The 18,328-nt window shown below is 42.3% G+C and overlaps 2 protein-coding genes across 2 annotated transcripts in view; one reads left to right on the forward strand and one right to left on the reverse strand.

The window, feature by feature from the left end:
• The first annotated feature begins 1,878 nt into the window (after positions 1-1,878).
• On the forward strand, positions 1,879-9,044 carry zranb1b (zinc finger, RAN-binding domain containing 1b). The gene is made up of 10 exons (XM_030786426.1): positions 1,879-2,100; positions 4,068-4,975; positions 5,481-5,668; positions 6,224-6,377; positions 6,533-6,604; positions 7,263-7,461; positions 7,770-7,890; positions 8,039-8,168; positions 8,397-8,626; positions 8,800-9,044. Exons 2-10 carry the CDS (start codon positions 4,150-4,152, stop codon positions 9,016-9,018), a joined length of 2,139 nt encoding a protein of 712 aa, XP_030642286.1. The 5' UTR covers positions 1,879-2,100; positions 4,068-4,149; the 3' UTR covers positions 9,019-9,044.
• Positions 9,045-13,245: 4,201 nt separating this feature from the next.
• LOC115823467 (1-phosphatidylinositol 4,5-bisphosphate phosphodiesterase epsilon-1-like) overlaps positions 13,246-18,328 on the reverse strand; it is a 34,439-nt gene continuing 29,356 nt past the window's right edge. Inside the window, exons 26-33 of the mRNA XM_030787518.1 lie at positions 17,603-17,763; positions 16,941-17,202; positions 15,955-16,073; positions 15,568-15,696; positions 14,858-15,058; positions 14,246-14,410; positions 13,799-14,008; positions 13,246-13,404 (exon numbers count right to left, since the gene is read on the reverse strand). Of these exons, the coding sequence (XP_030643378.1) occupies positions 13,246-13,404; positions 13,799-14,008; positions 14,246-14,410; positions 14,858-15,058; positions 15,568-15,696; positions 15,955-16,073; positions 16,941-17,202; positions 17,603-17,763 (1,406 nt within the window). The remainder of the gene's footprint in view (positions 13,405-13,798; positions 14,009-14,245; positions 14,411-14,857; positions 15,059-15,567; positions 15,697-15,954; positions 16,074-16,940; positions 17,203-17,602; positions 17,764-18,328) is intronic.

Consider the following 18,328-nt stretch of genomic DNA (forward strand, 5'->3'; position numbering starts at 1 on the left):
GAACTGACTTTGGGTTAGTGTTTGGTGATTTTGCTTCTTGTGTGAAATGAGGATAACTGTTGGTGAAATATCTGTGAGACCTGATCCTAGATCAGTAAAATGCCCTAAAGAACTAAATATTTCCAATAGGTACAGTTTGTTTTTGGCCATCAGATATGGAGCAAATAATTCCAGTCTCATGCCCAAAACAGGCCAGATAAGGTGGTTTTTTCTAGCCGCCTCCTTTATTCCAATGTGATTAGCTAAAATGAGCTTAGGAGCGTGGAGGGAGCAGTCTCTCTGTCACTAATGATTGGGTCAATAACACACAGGTCATTGCAGAACTATAGTAATTAGATGCTTTAATTTAGCCAAAAAAAGAGGCTGTGTCATTTAAGGAGCAGTTATGGACCTTATCGCTGCCTTAGAAGTACCAAGTTATATTTGAGCTTTTGCAACAGCTTTTCTCATAAATACACAAGGATAGGTACATAAAATGTGTGCATTAGTGCCCATGCACTTGTTTTCTTTCTTTCTCTCTCTCTCTCTCTCTCTCTCTCTCGTAGCACCTGCGTTGACTTTATGATTTTTACGTCATTTAAATAAGAGGATGGTTTTATATGATCACTGGAAATCAGATAAGATTGTGAAATGAATTGTAAATGAATGTAGATTAGTTGTGAAGGGTGGGGCACTGTTTATTTACAACAAACAATCACAAAACTGATGTTGGAAATAAAGCACTTTGGGAGTCTGAACAAATGTTCTACTAGCTCTTCAAGCTTCCCTACACTCTCAGTACACCCAGAGGAAATGTGGTGTAGACCCATCCCAGAGTAGTCTGTCTCAGAGAAATGACTGGATGGGAATCAGCTGCAACTCCCAGCTCTATTTGTTTGGGTGAATAAAATGTTAATCAATGTTTTTGTCTTTTTTCTCTCTCTGATTTTGCAATTCCCTGTTGAAGGTGTACCAAAATAGAGTAAGAGGCATTGCTTATGTGTAAATCATTTAATTCTGTTGTACACAATCTGTCCAGCTTTGTTGTGCATGCTTGTTTACCTTTTTTTTAAAAAAAAAATATATATATATATATATTTTATGACATTCAGTACAGAGGCGTGTGAGCAAATGAGTCCACAAGTCTGAAAAAATAGTATTACCGGTACATTTAACATAACCGGAGACTGCATCGGTTTCGTACGCTGTACGTCGTTCGAGCAAATAATGCAGTATGTTTCCTCTAGATATAAGGCAAACGATGTAAACAAAATTTAATAGCAATTTGCGGAAAATGTAAGGAATACTTTTTATCTAACACTCAAGAAGTGACATTTATTCAAAGCCAACATTGTGTGGCGACGATCTGCGTTCGTATGTTGGTGCCAGGCAGTGATGGTTGAACATAGGGTATTCTCGACCCGTTCTGTCACTGCGGATTCTGTGGCTACTACGGTAGATTTTTCTGAAGAGATGACATCACCTCTATCCACCCGGAGAGCTGCTGGAGTTTAGCCAAACGCATAAAACCAGCGCCATTGTGGCTCTGTGAGAGGTGAGTGTAAATCTTCGATTTCATTGAAGCCTGGAGCCAAGAGGGCGGACAATGGATACAGTTTCATGATTTTCTGCCTTGAAAGGCCTGTGCAATGAAGTCTTTTAACTACTAGCAATGAGAGAGGTAGTCTCTTATAGGCCAGTGAGAGGTACACACAGACGGATCCAATCAGCGTCGCTAGCACATTCAGGTGGTATCTCCTCCTCCCGTCTCCCTGGAGTAGGTTTATTTTGGCTTGCACCGCTCTCCTGTCGCCGCCATTAAAGACGGTCTTATCGGGGTTTGGACATGGGAGTTATAATAATCTGAAGCCCCAGAAATAGTGGCATAGGAGTAAGGAGCGCGGATGGTCCCCAGGTCTAGGCTATGTGAGCACGGAGAGGGGAAACGTAAACATGTCGCTGGGGGAAATTTGAATAGGTTTCGGGGAGTCTCGGTGTGGAATTGGGTCGGTTTGGATTGGGTTTCGCTCGGAAAATCGCCGGACCGGACAGTGGAGCCGTTGAAGAAGGACTGTTCAAGGGTTTCTTGTGTTTACCACTGTAGTGTGGACACAGGAAAAGGTAAGGCCTCACTCGCAACTTGCTCCCCGAAAGGCTAGGCGATTAAACCTCATCTCCACAACGGCACTGAAACGAAACACCGGATTTCTCTGCAGAAGCCGTATGACATATGATGTCTGATATAACATTAGATGATGCATCCTCAAGTACAGTTTTGTCCAGATAATAGGCCACCGTGTTGATGTCACTAACACTTAATTATTGGTGGCCATTCAAAGCCAGATTCTAGTAAGAGAGACAGCGTTAGAGCAGATAGACGCCGTGTTTAACTAAGTTTTATCAGTGTGCGATATTCTGATGTAGAGTCCCAAATACGTGACTCAGTGTGTCTTAACAGTGGTCAGTACAGAATACGTCATTTTCTTTGTAACTTTAGTGTTCTCCAGTCATGCTGTACAGTAAGAATGTTGCTGTCCGAGCTTTACATTAGCAGCGTTTAAATTCCAACCATGAGATATCGTTACAAGTTATCTAGATCTCTGTTTATCTGATACACTTGAACAACGAAATTGACACATTTATTATAGTCTATATGTAAGTCTTTCATTTGTGTGGTATGTTACATTAGATATCCTCACAGCTTGAACTTGAACTTGAAACCATGGTAACATTTATGGTGATTGAACTCCGAAGAGGACAAACTGTGAGTATTTAGATATTCACTGAAGGAGTCGCTATGGTTGGTAAGCTAATTACTGCAGGCTACATTGAGTGCACGACTCTTAATGATGGCTCGAAAATAGTTGATGATTATCTAGTGTTATCTCGGACTACAGCAACAAGAAAGGTTTGAGGTAACAGCCACTCTAGAAACACTAGAGTGATTCACATAGAGTCTGATACTGGCTTTGCTCAAAATTAAATAAATGAGGTTGTGTCTCGTAACTGTTAAGCAGTGGTCGTGTACCACATACCAGTACGGCAAATATTTAATCGCTATTATTATCTTACGGTTGTCTGACCGTTAATTGTGGTACCAAATGCGTTTGAGGCGGAAAAGTTTAAGAACATGGTTCTAGAATGTTGACCAAACTTGTTGGATAAACTACATGTGTAGTCTATTGTTGTGGACTAACCTAGAATAAAAGACCGCTACCTTATTTCAGTGTTGGCGATGGCGTACGAATGATTTCCTTTACACTCTTCTCCTGTGGTTCGTGTTTTAGGAATATCAGTGTGTCCCCAAATTATCATATGCCAAAAAATATTCATGTTGGTGTCCAGTTCTTGTTCGCTGCAACAAGAGAGTAAATTGCGACAGTTATTAATATTTTTGGTATTATTTCCACAGTAGGACGGCGCGTGCTTTTGCTGTTGGCTATGTGACAGCATTTCGATCTTATTCCCAAGTGTTTTAGTTTTGTTGCCTCAGTAATACTGTTGGAAGCGATGGTGAAGGTTTCGTATTGCTATAGCATCAGGTCCAGTCGGGTCATTAGTCTGACACGCGTAAGCCTAGGATACGGGGACCCGCCCGTTGATTGACAGTTTGTATCACAGAAGCATGTGCGCAGTCGAGAGGACTGGATTTATCGGTGTGTTGAGTTGTTTTGTTCCCCGGTTTGGACTGTGTTTAGGAAAGGTCCAGAGTTGTCAAAATAAGTTTCCACTTTAACAAAACCTTTTACAAACAGCGAGTGCTCCCCACCCCTCACGTGTAGAGCCGAAGTCTCTTTTGTTTTCAGGATCCTGTGTGGTTAAAAGCCAAACTGGTGCTGATATTGAGTTACACCACCTGTATAAAATGGTCATGTCAGTAAACATCAGGTGAAGTCCTTGTGCTCTTTGTTGGTTGTTTGTTGATTGGTTGTTTGTGTGATTGTAAATTTTTAAGACCTTTAATACATAACACATTTTTTTAATATATATATCAAGTCTTCTTGTGATGGGGTAAGTTCATTTGAATTTCCCATGGGCTGTTATGATTGTGATGATGATGATGGTGATTATGGTATGTTTTCCTGTAGGACCCCCTGTAGAGGGCAGTATAGGCTGAGGGAGGGGAGGTGAGGTGTGGAAGAGTAAGGAGAGAACTTCAGTAGTTTGAGGATGACTGAGTTGGACGTGAAGTGGGCGTGTGAGTACTGCACCTATGAAAACTGGCCTTCTGCCATCAAATGCACCATGTGCCGCGCTCAAAGACCTACTTCAGCCATCATTACTGAGGAACCCTTTAAGACAAGCAGCTTAAGCCTGGACCCCCAGCAGAGCTCTCCACCTCAGGACTCTAGTCTCCTCATCTGCCCGGACTCCAGCGCTCGACCTCGGTTGCGAATTGCTGATGAGGCCCCCGAGATCTCCAGCAAGTGGTCATGTCATATGTGTACGTACCTGAACTGGCCACGGGCGATTCGCTGTACGCAGTGCCTGAGTCAGAGGCAACAGGGGTCACCCAGGGGTCACAGCCCTACGGAGACTCCCCACACCTCAGGCACAGGGTCGCGATCTCCTTGTGTGTCCACCGACCCCTGTGAGGAATATAATCGCCTGAACACACGTTCACAGCACTGGGCATGCTCAGTCTGTACCTATGAGAACTGGCCAAAGACCAAGAAGTGTGTAGTGTGTGATCACCCTAGACCCAGTCAGTCAGAAGAAGCCACAGAACCTGAGAGTTCTCCTCCCTTGTCCTCAGTTAACGAACAGGATCGAGACAACTGGAGGACAGTTGGGACAGGGGGGGTGAGTGGAGGCTGCAGCGGGGGCAGCCAAAGACTCTCCCCTACCACCACCAAACAGGAGGCGGAGATGAAAATCAAAGTGGCATCTGGGGCAATGGGGAGCAAAGAGGAACAAGAAATGGACTTCAAAAAACTCAAACAGATTCGGAACAGAATGAGGAGGACTGACTGGCTCTTCCTCAACGCGTGTACAGGTCAGACCCATACACACATATACACTCAAATAGGCTGAGACATTGAGCCAGCTTCCCCACAGTTTTTTGATTGGTTCACTTATTAGTAAACTACTATACACATACTTAACCTTGTTGGAAGTCTATGTAGTTTCTAGCTATCATCCATAATGACTCACTTCCATTGAATTTTGATACTGCAACTGTGTGCATGCGTGTGTGTTTGTGAGTGTGTGTGTGAGAGAGAGTGAATCAGAGTAGATCCAGAGCCAACAGACACATAGAGGCTGGCAGCACTGCATTTAAACCACTTGTAATAACAAACATCGTTGCTTTTTGTAATGATGAGTATGTAGGTATTTGTATTTCTCCTGCCTCTGTGTGTAGGTGTAGTAAAGAGTGACCTGGCTGCTGTGGAGGTGTATAAATGTATAAATTGTGAGATGGAAGTGTCCTGTGTGTGTGTGTGTGTGTGTGTGTGTGTGTGTGTTTGTGTGTAACACTCTCTCTCTCTCTTTATGTTTAGGTGTAGTAGAGGGTGACCTGGCTGCTGTGGAGGCATATAAATCATCAGGAGGTGATATTGCTCGTCAGTTGACCTCAGATGAGGTTCGCCTGCTGAACCGCCCATCTGCATTTGACACTGGTTTTACCCTGGTCCACTTGGCCATCCGTTTCCAAAGACAGGACATGCTAGCAGTGTTACTTACTGAGGTCAGCACTCATACTAGTATATCTTTAATAGTGGTGCTGTGTTGTGTGACTGTTTGACCATTCTCTGATTACCTCAGTTATAATCTGGCAGAGAGAATCATGTGTAAGTCAATGTGAACAGAACTCTGTTCATGTGTGAGAGGTTAGGCTCAGATAACATCTTGCTCTAACATTCACGCTAAGGTGAAATTTCTCAGCACTAAGTTTTTTTTAAGGGAAATATCAACAACAATATCAACAACTTCATTCTTAGATTTTTCAAAGACTTAGTCAAGGATTTCAGCCTTTTCATCTTTTACTCTGCTGTGTGTGTTTGTACCTGTGCCATGTCTCTTGCCACAGTGTGGACCAAATGAGTATGTAAATATGAGGGGACAAGCGGAAACCCCATGGGAGTGTCAGCCATTCCCCACTTTTTAAAATAAAATACAAAACTATTTCTTTGGTTATGTTTAGTGATGGGTTAATGATGTTCAGTTTAAGTGAAGTGGAGGTCAGTGAGAAGTTCTCATTAAGATATAAAGACAAAAACGTATGAGTGTGTCTGTGTTTTAGGTGTCCCAGCAGGCAGTAAAGTGCATCCCTGCAATGGTTTGTCCTGAGCTGACTGAACAGATTCGCAGAGAGGTGGCTGCTTCCCTACATCAGCGTAAAGGAGATTTCCCCTGTTACTTCTTCACTGATGTGCTTACCTTTACACTACCAGCAGGTAATACACACACACACGCACACACACACACACACATATATATACAGCTGTGTAGTGTGGTGTATGAGTAGGATTACATCTCTTGTTGGTTTGCCCTGTCAGTCTCACTTCTTGACTGTTTCTTTTTTTTCTTTGTTTGTTTGTCTACATTCTAGATATTGAAGATCTCCCTCCTTCAGTTCAAGAGAAACTGTTTGATGAGGTGCTTGATCGAGATGTACAGAAAGGTAAAACAAAATATATATATATATATATATATATATATATATATGTGTGTGTGTATGTGTGTGTATATAGGGTTCCTTTATTGGCATATTTATTTGATTTTATGATGCATTTCCCTATGCAGATGAATTAGCAGCCATTATTGATAAGGATGCACCGATTCATCGGCTGTATATCGGTATCGGCCGATATTCACCTTATTGACTGCGATCGCCCTATTGGCAAATAAGATGACATTCACTGATGGCAGTGGCTAATGTTTATCTGTTGTGTTGCATCAGTTTTCCGCTGGCTAAATGTTGTGTTGGTTATTTGCGGTCTGACTCAGACAACATTAATTTAATTGATAATGAAGATTTCTTTGTTTCCCTAGCATAAAAGGGGGAATAAATAACCACAAAAACAAAATAAACAAACAAAAAAAACCCCATCACTATCAGCATCAGTAGTTGGGCAAATTGTTTTTAAACATTGGTATTGGTATCACCACAGAATTTCACAACCGGTGCATCGCTAACTGTTGCTTTTCGTACTGTTGCTCCTCTGGCTGATTGACTAAATTTGGTATGGTTTGTATGAAACTGCACCTCTGGGTGCTCCAATGCAGAGTGTGTATCTGGTCCTTGAGTGTGTGTGATGTAAATGTGTGTGTGTTTTCAGAGCTGGAGGAGGAGTCCCCTATTATTAACTGGTCTCTGGAGGTGTGCTCTCGTTTGGATAGTCGTCTGTATGCTCTGTGGAATCGCACGGCTGGGGACTGTCTGCTAGACTCGGTCCTGCAGGCGACATGGGGCATTTACGACAAAGACTCACTACTGAGAAAGAGCCTACATGACAGTTTACACCACTGCTCACATTGGTAGGACTGTGCAGTTGTGCGCGTGCGCACACACACACACACACACACACACACACACACACTACACGACACCAATACTCACACAAGTAGGACACAAAAATGTACATACACATGCACATTTTGGGTTTTGACGACATGTTGTTGGTTGTATAGTGATTAGTAATGTTTTAATTTTTCTGCAGTCAGAAAGAACAGATAGTTTCATACATGTATTCTAATCCCTCTCAGTAATTAGATAGCTCAGCTAAATTCTACTACTGCAATAATTATGTTGTTTCAATATGTGCGTGTGTGTGTGTGTGTGTCAGGTTCTACACTCGTTGGAAAGAGTGGGAGTCGTGGTATTCTCAGAGCTTTGGTCTGCACTTCTCACTCAGAGAGGAACAGTGGCAGGAGGACTGGGCATTCATACTGTCTCTGGCCAGTCAGGTATGCACACGAGCTGTCTAATGTATACAAAACGCGGTGAGAGGGGAAAAAAAAGCATTCAAGACTGTTATTCTTTTTGTTTGAACCTCATATAAATGATGCAATCCCCATTCTGTGTGTGTCTCTCTCTCTCTCTCTCTCTTATCAGTCAGGGGCGAGTTTAGAACAGACTCATATCTTTGTCCTGGCTCACATTCTCCGCCGGCCCATCATTGTTTATGGAGTAAAGTATTACAAAAGCTTCAGAGGAGAAACTCTGGGCTTCACTCGCTTTCAGGGTGAGCTCTCCCGCTCTTACTCTCTCTCTCTTACTCTCTTGCATGGTCTCTCTCTTGCTAACACATAAACACATTCAGGTCTTTGTCCTGGCTCACATTCTCCAATGGTCCTTCATTTGTTTATGGACTGAAGTATTACAAAAACTTCAGAGGAGAAACTCTGGGCTTCATTTGGTTTCAGGGTGAGCTTACTGTCTTCACACACACAAACTCTGTTTCTCTCCTTAGGTGTTTATCTGCCCTTGCTATGGGAGCAGAGTTTTTGCTGGAAGAGTCCTATTGCCCTTGGTTACACACGTGGTCATTTTTCTGCACTGGTTGCCATGGAGAATGATGGTTATGGTAACCGTGGTGCTGGTGCCAACCTCAACACTGACGATGATGTCACTGTTACCTTTCTTCCATTGGTTGACAGCGAGAGGAAACTGCTACACATCCACTTCTTAACTGCCCAAGAGGTGAGGGGGTTTATCACCACCAAACACACACACACAATTTCACACACATTCACACCACTGTGCTTGTGCTAGTACACGCGACTACAAGACATGAGCACTATATTGGGCTCTGGTTGTAAGTCTCAATAGTGTTGGAATGCTTTAATTGATTGGCTGCTGTGTGTGTCTCTCAGATGGGGAGTGAGGAGCAGCAAGAGCGTTTTCTGAGGCAGTGGTTGGACTGCTGTGTGACAGAGGGCGGGATTTTAGTGGCCTTACAGAAGAGTTCACGAAGGAGGAATCATCCACTTGTCGCTCAAATGATTGACAAATGGCTGGATGGCTATCGGCAGCTCTGCCCATGCCCAACCCTCTCAGACGGAGAGGAGGAAGAGGAGGATGAGGATGAGTGAGCCAGAGAAGAAAACACATGGACACACACATGCACGCATGCACTCACACACACACATGCAAACACATACACATGCGCACACACATCACACATACACACACACACACACACACACACACACACACACATATACAGCGTCCTCAAATAAAATTGAGAAACCAGAGACTGTGTGACCTGTACTTTGCAGCAAAACAGAAGAGGGGGAAATAAATAAGTGGAGTTTATCAATTCTAACTGTCGTTATAAATGATTTGTGTTCTTTCATTTATTTCTGGCCCAATATGAAATTGAATTTGAAGTTTGAAGTTAATATTGTCCTCAGACGCAATCACTCAAAAGTGTCATCTGAACAGAGATTATGGAAATCTGAGTGGAAATTATAAAAGTATATATATAAAAGATATATTCCATGTATAATTATAAAATATATATTCCGTATGTATATGGAAACAGACAGTCCATCTCAGAGGTAAAATCATATTGATTTTTTTTTTTTTCATGGTCTGTGACTCCTTTTTAGCCCACATCTCAGAGAAAAAGACAAAGCAACATCCCTTTTTACTGCCTTTTCAGAGATTTATTCTCCACATTACAGGGAACATGTTAGCGGTGTGAGTGACGTACATTTCTTTCTACGCAATGTCAAAAGTGTGTTCTTGTTTACACTGCACATGCACGCATAGTCTATACATGTCTATACATAGTCTATACATACTCTCATGCTGAATGGAGTGGGAAAGGGTCAGCTGAGTTTAATGAAGTTCACGTTGATGAAGTACCTCCGTTATTTCAGAATAGTCAAATTACATGTTTGTTTGTTTGTCATCAGGAGAACTGTCAGACGCAGGCTCATTGACAGAATCGTATGTCTCTTCTTGACACTGATGTCACTCTGAGAGAATTGTTAGATTGACTCAGAGGCTGATGTCACTGAAAGCTGGATTACATTTGTCTGTGTGTCACATTTCTGACGCATCCTGCCGTTACAGCTCACGTTAAGATGTCGTACTGGTCTGGCCACCGCTCTCCTGGTTTCGATCATTTCTTTGTATGCTGGAATTTTGTCACATACATCATTTAAACCAAAGTGAATGTGAATGGAACTCCTCTTACTTTGTCACAGGAAAATGGCTGATTTGAGTTTCCTTTTTTTCTTTTTTTTTTTTTTTTGCCTTGACCACAGCATTGTTGTTAGTAGCCGCCACTACTGTTTGTGTGTTTCAGTCTCTGATTCTATGTTTGTCATGTGATGTAGTACTTGTACAGAAGGTGGCGCTGTGACTCTGATACAAGGGATTTGTTAAATTTGAAATCTCTAATATGTGTGTGTGTGTGTGTGCACGTGTGTGTGTGTGGATGGATGGATGTGAATGAGGTGAAATGAAACACTGAACAGGTTTTGAATGTCCACTTCTGAAGCTCTGTAAACTTTTATCTGACACAAAACAGGTCTCTGTCATTTCTGTACTGTGTGAGTCATACAAACACAACAAAGAGTCCCTTCTGAAATTCCAGTTTTTAGGAAGTCTATTATTGTTAATTATTAACAGCTTAAACACAGGTAAATGAACATACGCATGCTGGTCTTTTGAATCCTTATTTGGGTTTTTATGGACTGTGGCTTCCACTTCTGATGAATTGTTCACAGATGGTTTACCAATGCGGTCTTTATGCGACCACATATCATAAACAACACAGTCTAAAGGAGTAGAGAGTCATGAAACAGAGTTCCGCAAGTTCCTCTTTAAATTCTCAGAGTTAAGATTTAGTACTGGAGCTTATTAGAGAAAAAGGTTGTATGAGCTCTCTCTGGGTTCATGCATCTGAGAGAGTCGGGTCACTGAGTTCTACATACTCACGGTCCCTGAGCCTGCCCTGTGCTGAGGAGTAAAATCCATTTTTTCATGATCAAGATCATACCTGTGATTTTCTAGAGCTCTGCTTTCGCATGTAAACAAATACTTGTTTTCTGGGCTCTGAGGATCCCTAATGATGATGTTACTGAGGTGGACTAAGGTTCAATAGTCTTTTGAGCCAATGTTGATGGGCTTGAGCAAGTTAACACTAATTTAGATAACATTGTTTTAACTGCCTGCTTGGTTGTACTATCTGACTCTCAGGTAGATACATGTTTACAGGTCTCAGGAAGCTACAGTATAATACTGTATATAACTATAAAAAATATTGCAGATATAAGGAAGGCTGCAAGGAGGCCAAGACCATGATGGACGATAATGTCAGAGTGCCAGGCGGCATAGTAATTTTGGCTGACCCCTAGAGAGACACTTGAGTTTAGATATCTCTAAGGCAGCTACCACTGTAATAGTTAATGTTGTTTTCCCAGGTTGCTTAGTTTTACCAGCTGAGAACCATGGAGCTACAGGATTACTGATAACTATTAGGCAGCAACAGCCATAGTAGGTAATGCCACAGAGTCTTCAAGGCTGCGTGTTATATCTGACTGTAAGTGACACATACTGTCAGGCTGTCAGTTTTACCTTTACATGGGTATGTAGCCTTCTGAGAATGTCATCAGGACAGAAATAAACCGAAGTGAAATAGGCAGCTATAACTCATAAGGCTCTTGTCTAGATGGGAGCAAATGGTGGTGGGGGGGGGGTTACTTTTCAGTTCCATGCAGAACAGCGTAGTTCTTTTTGATGTTCTTCAACTTCGTCATAAGAAGATAAGAAAGATGCTAGAAAGACTTTTATAGAGGGTATACTAAAAGCTTTCAGTCAGTCATAAAGAGAAACATTTATCTGAATTAAATGACAAAATTAACATGTGTATACAAAGCTTTAGTTATTGACAGTGCTCAAGTACTTACAGCTGTGTACTGCTTCCATGTTTATCTTATGAGCATGTACTACTATGATTCTCTCTTCTGCCAAAATGAATATTTCAAAAACATTGCACACTTGGCCAGTCTCTGTAAATGACGTGTTGGCTAATTGACACATGGTTGTTTGTGGAAAACCTTGGTCACCAGCTAGCTAAGTTTAGCTTCATCAAAAAGTAATGCCTTACTTTTGCTCTTTCACATAGGTTAGATTGTCCTATACAAAAAACTTTGGTCCATTTATGATTCTTATCTTTGCAGCTTTATGGAGGTTAAGTTTAGGCTCATTCATTCTGGCTACTTCCCTCCTGAGGAACAGAGGGATTTCACAGGAGAGCAACTTGAATCCAGGCAGGTGTAGTGGGAGAATTGCTGTGATTGGATGACTCTCTTGGGGGCCCAGAGCACCTTTGAGCAGGACAAAGTCTGGGGATACATGATATCCAGTTAGCTTTCTGCCCTAAAGGCCAGACCAGGGCACAGCAAAGCCGCTTAAGGCCAAACCCAAAGCTGCTGGACACAAAACTGTCCAGGTCAGTCTGCCAGTACCCTTACTGGAGATTAGGTCTGTCAAAATATGAGGCATTAAAGAAAAAAACATTGCTTTTTCAAAGCAGAAGCATTGAGCATGTGGCAAACTACTGAAATCAAGCTTTCAGTGGTCAGGGTTAAACTAAGGCTGATGAGACTGACTAGGATGACAGATGCTGAAAGAATACAATGCACTAGGCCTTTAACAGGTGAGGTGAAGTAGCCATTCAGTCATGAAGACCAAGCAAGTGTCTAATCATTCAGTATGTTTTGTAGAAATGTTTTTTTAATGATTGCTACTGATAAAATGAAACATTCAACAGCATTTCAATGCGTTAAATGCATTACAAATGCGCAAAGTACCACCTTTATAGATACGAATTACATTTTGATTGAGCTTCACAGATATTACAGATACTGATGCTATAATCCTCTTATTAAACATGGAATTAACAATAAATTAAAAACATCAAACACATTCTTACAGTCATACAGACACAAACACATACACACAGCTGAACTGCAAAATCTATTCAATTAAAAAATAATAAAATACATCACAGACTGACAATCCAATTCAGCATTTAATCATTGTACTTGATTGATACTGTATAAAACCATTATGTAACATATAGTTAAAATGTCATTTTTACAATAAAAAAAAAATCAGGAGGACCTGACAGCACACACCAATATATCACAATCTCTGTCACACACACACACACACACACACACACACGCTCATTCCCTCCTTGTTATTACAAACCAAATCATGGAATTAATGACCCTTACAATTACTCAGTGGCTCAGATGTCTTGTTAAGGGCACACACACACACACGCTGTTACTGTAGGGTCATTCACAGGTCTCAGTGAAGTGCAAGCAGTATGCTGCTCTCTCATCTTTACTCGGTCCTGCCTCTTGAGTCGTTGGCCACACTCCCCGAGTCCGGCCAGTCAAGCGCTTCAGCTCGCCCGCCAGAGACAAACCCTTACGCCGATCGTCACATGCTGTCTGGAACACACAAATACACAAAACAATAAAATATGATATGCCTTAATGACAACACTTTCACAACCAGGAACGCCACTGAGAGATAAGGCTCTATAAAAGCTCTCAAGTTCAAGTTCTCAATGAAGAAATGTAGAATGAAGTGGGCATTTATAAAAAACACTATCTGCATTTCCCTACAGAGGGTTCAGTTTATGTTAAGTAAAGATAAATTGTCAAACATTTTAATTTGCATGTAAGAAAACTTTGTACCAGATGTATGTTGGTTTCATATTATAATGCAAAGTGTATAATGCAAAGTGAATTAGAAGTGTCATTTTAATGATTAGAGTCACGGTATCTTGTTTTCTTGAAGAGGAGTGATCTTGTTCCCTGTTCATTTCTGTCTGACCTGCACTTGTTCCTTTAGTTTTAAGATGAATTTTCCAGCTCCTTTCCAGCGGCTCTGAGCCTGGAACACACACTCGTTGTCACATAAGACACGCTGCACGGGTCGCAGCGCTGGACGCCACCCCACCGTCTCCCTAGCAACCTCCTCCAATAGGACATATTTGGCAGGGTCAGGGGATGACTGGAGACCACTCGAGTTTTTAGCCTTACTGAGAGTCTGAGGGAGAGAGAGCGAGAGAGACAGAGAGAGAGAGAGAGAGAGAGAGAGAGAGAGAGATGCATCCTTATCCTCTACTGATCAGAAGAAAATGAATACTTAATCTCTTACCATTCAGTTGAGCCTGTAAACTACAACCCCACACCACTCTGGTCTACCTAAAAGACTCTACACTATTCAGCCTGAACATAATCCCCGTTCCCGCACCATTCGAGCCTAACCTAATCCCATTCTGACCTGGTGAATGATGTCTTGTGCTGTGCTGTGGCGTGGAGCTTTGATGACTGTGCGAGGCTGGTCAGGGGAAACATCATGAACCTGAACAAAGAAGGAACCATCTTCACCTCCTCCACCACTCACTTCATCCACCACCTCTGACACCGCTCTTGTGTCTCCCATGCTCTGAAATGAAGGACAGACAGGGAATCAGGGACAGAACGCTGATGAAACCACAGCAGAAAAACAATGAAGCTTTATTCAGCTTCACATTCCAATTGCTCTGCTGGTCGTAACACTTTTTCCCTCACCGAATTTTCTCAAGTCACATTTGTCATGAGTTGTTTGATGTTTAATGTCCATGCATCCAAAAACAGCAAAAAGTTCCTTATGGTTGTAAAAGGTTAATTTCATTAACTCCACCAGGGGGCACTCTTTGTCAGGAAATGACACAACACCAGTATGGTCAGAGCCATTCATACAGAGCTGTGTATATACACAATAAGCTATTCATAAACAAGCACAGAAAACTGTGCCATGTCACTGATCCTGGTCATTTATGAAACAATAGTGCTGTTTGCAAAAACGGTTTCAGTTCATCTAGAATGTTCTTTACTCTCGTTTACCCTTTACCTCATGCATGTTGCGGAGGCACAGTCGGCCCAGGTACAGGTCCTCCGGGCTCCAGCTGTTCACTACTCTCAGCACCTCCTCATCTGCTCCCAGCACACGCTGCAGAGGGGGCCGCCGGCTGTCTCCACGCTCGCGAGACAACACACACCTCTCCTCCACCAAACACATACCAGACACAGACAGAGGAGAGGAGGAGAGCAGCTGGGAGAGAGAGATAATTAGAGAAGAGAGGTAGTGGGAAGGGAAGCAGACGGAGGCCAAACAGTGTTACTGTGAGAATGGATTTGAGAATTCCTTACAGTACATGGAAGTGTTGATGGTGTGAGAGTGTAGTTGAATGCACTCACTACATGTTTCAGTTGTGTATGCGTGTGTGTGTGTGCTTGTACAGCTATCCTTGTGAGGACCAGTTTGAGTTTTAGACCTTGGGAGTGAGGACATTTTGGGAAAGTGGAGACATTTTGGCTTGTCCTCGCTTCTTCAAAGGGCTGTTTGAGGGTTAAGACTTGGGGGGGTTCAGGTTAGAATTAGGTTTAGGTTAGGGGTAGAGTAAGGGGCTAGGGAATGCATAACTTCAATGAGTGTCCTCACAAAGATAGAAGTACAAGTATGTATGTGTGTGTGTGCGTGTGTGTTTGTATGTGTGTGCGTGTATGTGTGTGTAGTACTCATATTAGTAGTAGTAGTGTGTGTGTTTGCAGTAGACTCACTGTGTGTAGGAGCTGTGCGACTGTAGTCCTCTCAGTAACACACACAACAGCGAAAGGCTCTGGTCCTGGAGCTCCATGAACTGTTACTTTATACTGAACAGCTGCCCGGCGCTCCTCTGTGCTAAACAACTACACACACGGTAGATGTATGATACATTTTTGGTAAATTAGTTTGGTAAATGTTCATGATAGATGTATGATAAATGTTTGGTAAATATACCACAAACAGTCAATCTATAATAAATGTGGACAGGTATTTAATTTATGTGTAGAATGTGACTGTAGTAAATGAACAGTGTATATGTCATTAATTTGTCAAACAAATCTATACTATATATATGGTGAACATGCTGGGTAAAGGTGTTACAGGTTGTGTGCCGTACTGACCGCTGACACAGGCATGGTGTGTCTTGTCGTGTTCTCTTCCATTCTGCGGCTATAGATGAAGAGGCTGGAAATTTCCAGAGGCTCATTGTGCTGATTTCTCAGCTGAACATGCCTGTAGCCTGAAAACCCATACACAAACACTTACAGCCAATCATAATACGCAACACGTCAAACAAGCATTGGGCCGGACCAGTCAGCACTCAGCCAACATGAGACGCAACCAGTCGGCATTAAAAACACTTCCGGCACAGGCAATCAAAGTAAACATCAGCATTTCTCAGTGTTTCATTTTGCTGTTAGCTAAATTTAGTCCGTAATGTGCTGGAATCCAGCTGTAATTTGCTCTGTCCACACTGAGGTCCCTCTCGTCTCAGACGTTAGGCCTGATGGACAGACTGGCCCGGCATGACATTAATCTGTGTTTGCATGTGAATAGGCTTTGTTTGTCTGAGCTCTGAGTCAGACAGATGGACACACACACACATACATTCACACACACATAGAATGCAGTGGCAAAGAGCCACGCTGCCAGTCAGCGACTGATCTGAGACCAGATCAACATCAAACAAACATCATTACAATCATTCAGCCTGAGGGGAACATCAGACGTTATCTGTTTAATCTCAACAAGGCACTGGAGAAACTGCTGAGGGAAAACTTTTGAAGGAAAATATTAGGAAACATTTCGCAGCAAACTATACCTCCTTTTTTACCCCATTGCAGTAAACGAGGTAAAAAGGAGTTATCTCGCACCAAACCATTAGAAAACCTAAAAACCAAAGGAAAAAATTGCAAAACTTCATTAAAACCTTGATGAGTCATACTGAGAACGGCAGGAGAAAGCAAGCCGAGGGAGGATGGGCAACGTATGGGAGGCTGGTCAAATTATATAGGGTCATGAAACAGAGTTAGCGCTGTGCATTGTCTCGCCACTCAATACTAAGAGTGATCAGTGCTAAACTAGGTATAGATGAGGAGTGTGTTACCTGTTCTGAGTAGTTTAAGAGGCAATATTCTCTGGGCTGTGATTTGGGAGCTATTCTGTTCCACCACAGAGAAACGCAGAAAGGTCAGATCTTCCATGGTGACCTGGAATTGAAAACTCTGACCCCACATTGGGTTAAAGGAGTTCCTGTGGGCAGCTTTGGTCCGGAAGTGACACGACTCCACTGGTATTCCCAAAACGTCCACCTCCACACACACGCTCGCCAAGGTACTCCCAGGACAAACGTTCTGCCCAGAGATGATCTATGAGAGAGAGAGAGAAAGAGGGAGGGAGATAGGGGTGCAGGGAGAGAAAAAGATTAGTCTATCTATCAGTGCCACATGTGTTTCTCTCCATGTAAACAGGCCCTAACAAAGCTGGTGTGAGAGATGAAATGCAAGTGGAGGATGATGGTGTTGTTAAGACTTAAAAGGAAAAATGAGTCATATCATGGAATTATGTATGTGCACACAGCTGTCCCATCTCAAAACACTTAAAACTACATGTACCTGCACATAACAGCATATACAAATCTCATATTTAGGCTTGTAAATCTATGCGTATCTGAATATGAGTTGTGTCCGTATGTGTCTCTGCATGCATGCACGTGTATATGTGTGCGTGTGCGTGTGTGTGTGTTTGTGTGCGTGTGTGTGCACTCACTGTGAGGTGGTACTGTGCTGGGCTGAGGTCTGTGTCTCTCTCCAGAGGGCTGAAGGTTGTGTACAGAGGACAGTTTCTATCCCACAGAACTGGAGGCTTCAGCACGTACCCACAGCTACCCCAGCTTTCAAACAAGGCTGCATTCAACTGGAGTGGCAGGTCTGAGAGAGACAGAGAGAGAGAGAGAGAGAAAAGAGAATGTAGGGTCAATAATTAACTAAAGCATAATTTCAGAATAATCTATTGGTTATTAAGTATTTGTACATAGGCCTAGACTTAGGAAAGGGAAAGATGCAGAGAAAAAGAAAGAGACAGATCAACTTTGTTTCTGAGCAAAATTACCTTAACTAAACAAAATAATTATCGATGAAGACATTTAGACTTAAGATGGCTGTTAGCAGGTTAAACCACCCTTACAAATGCCAGTAGAGATGGCTGCTCTATGGCTTATTGAGAAAGGCTTGTCAGAGTGGACTCTGGTTTTTACCCTGACTTTAAGATAACAGCGGTTAGGCTTTCTGTCCTGTTTCCTCTGGGAGTTGGCACAGATAATGGAAAACTATGTGCATTTGATGAACTCCACCCTCGGTCATTCGGTAAAAATAACAAACCAACAACAAAAGGAGTAAGATCTAATTCATTCTTAGTTTTTCATTTTGGGACTCCATAAGATCAAAGGAATAGACTGAGATAGTCCTCATCAAAACAGCTCCAACTGACTTTCTT

Source organism: Chanos chanos, chromosome 10 (genome assembly GCF_902362185.1).
Source record: "Chanos chanos chromosome 10, fChaCha1.1, whole genome shotgun sequence".
NCBI lineage: Eukaryota > Metazoa > Chordata > Actinopteri > Gonorynchiformes > Chanidae > Chanos > Chanos chanos.

Excerpts from the sequence above, each read along its gene's own strand:
- zranb1b (XM_030786426.1), top strand. The coding sequence starts at position 4,150 with ATGACTGAGTTGGACGTGAAGTGGGCGTGTGAGTACTGCACCTATGAA. Across the intron at positions 4,976-5,480 it reads CTTCCTCAACGCGTGTACAG|GTGTAGTAGAGGGTGACCTG; the intron begins GTCAGACCCATA and ends CTTTATGTTTAG. Across the intron at positions 8,627-8,799 it reads ACTTCTTAACTGCCCAAGAG|ATGGGGAGTGAGGAGCAGCA; the intron begins GTGAGGGGGTTT and ends TGTGTCTCTCAG.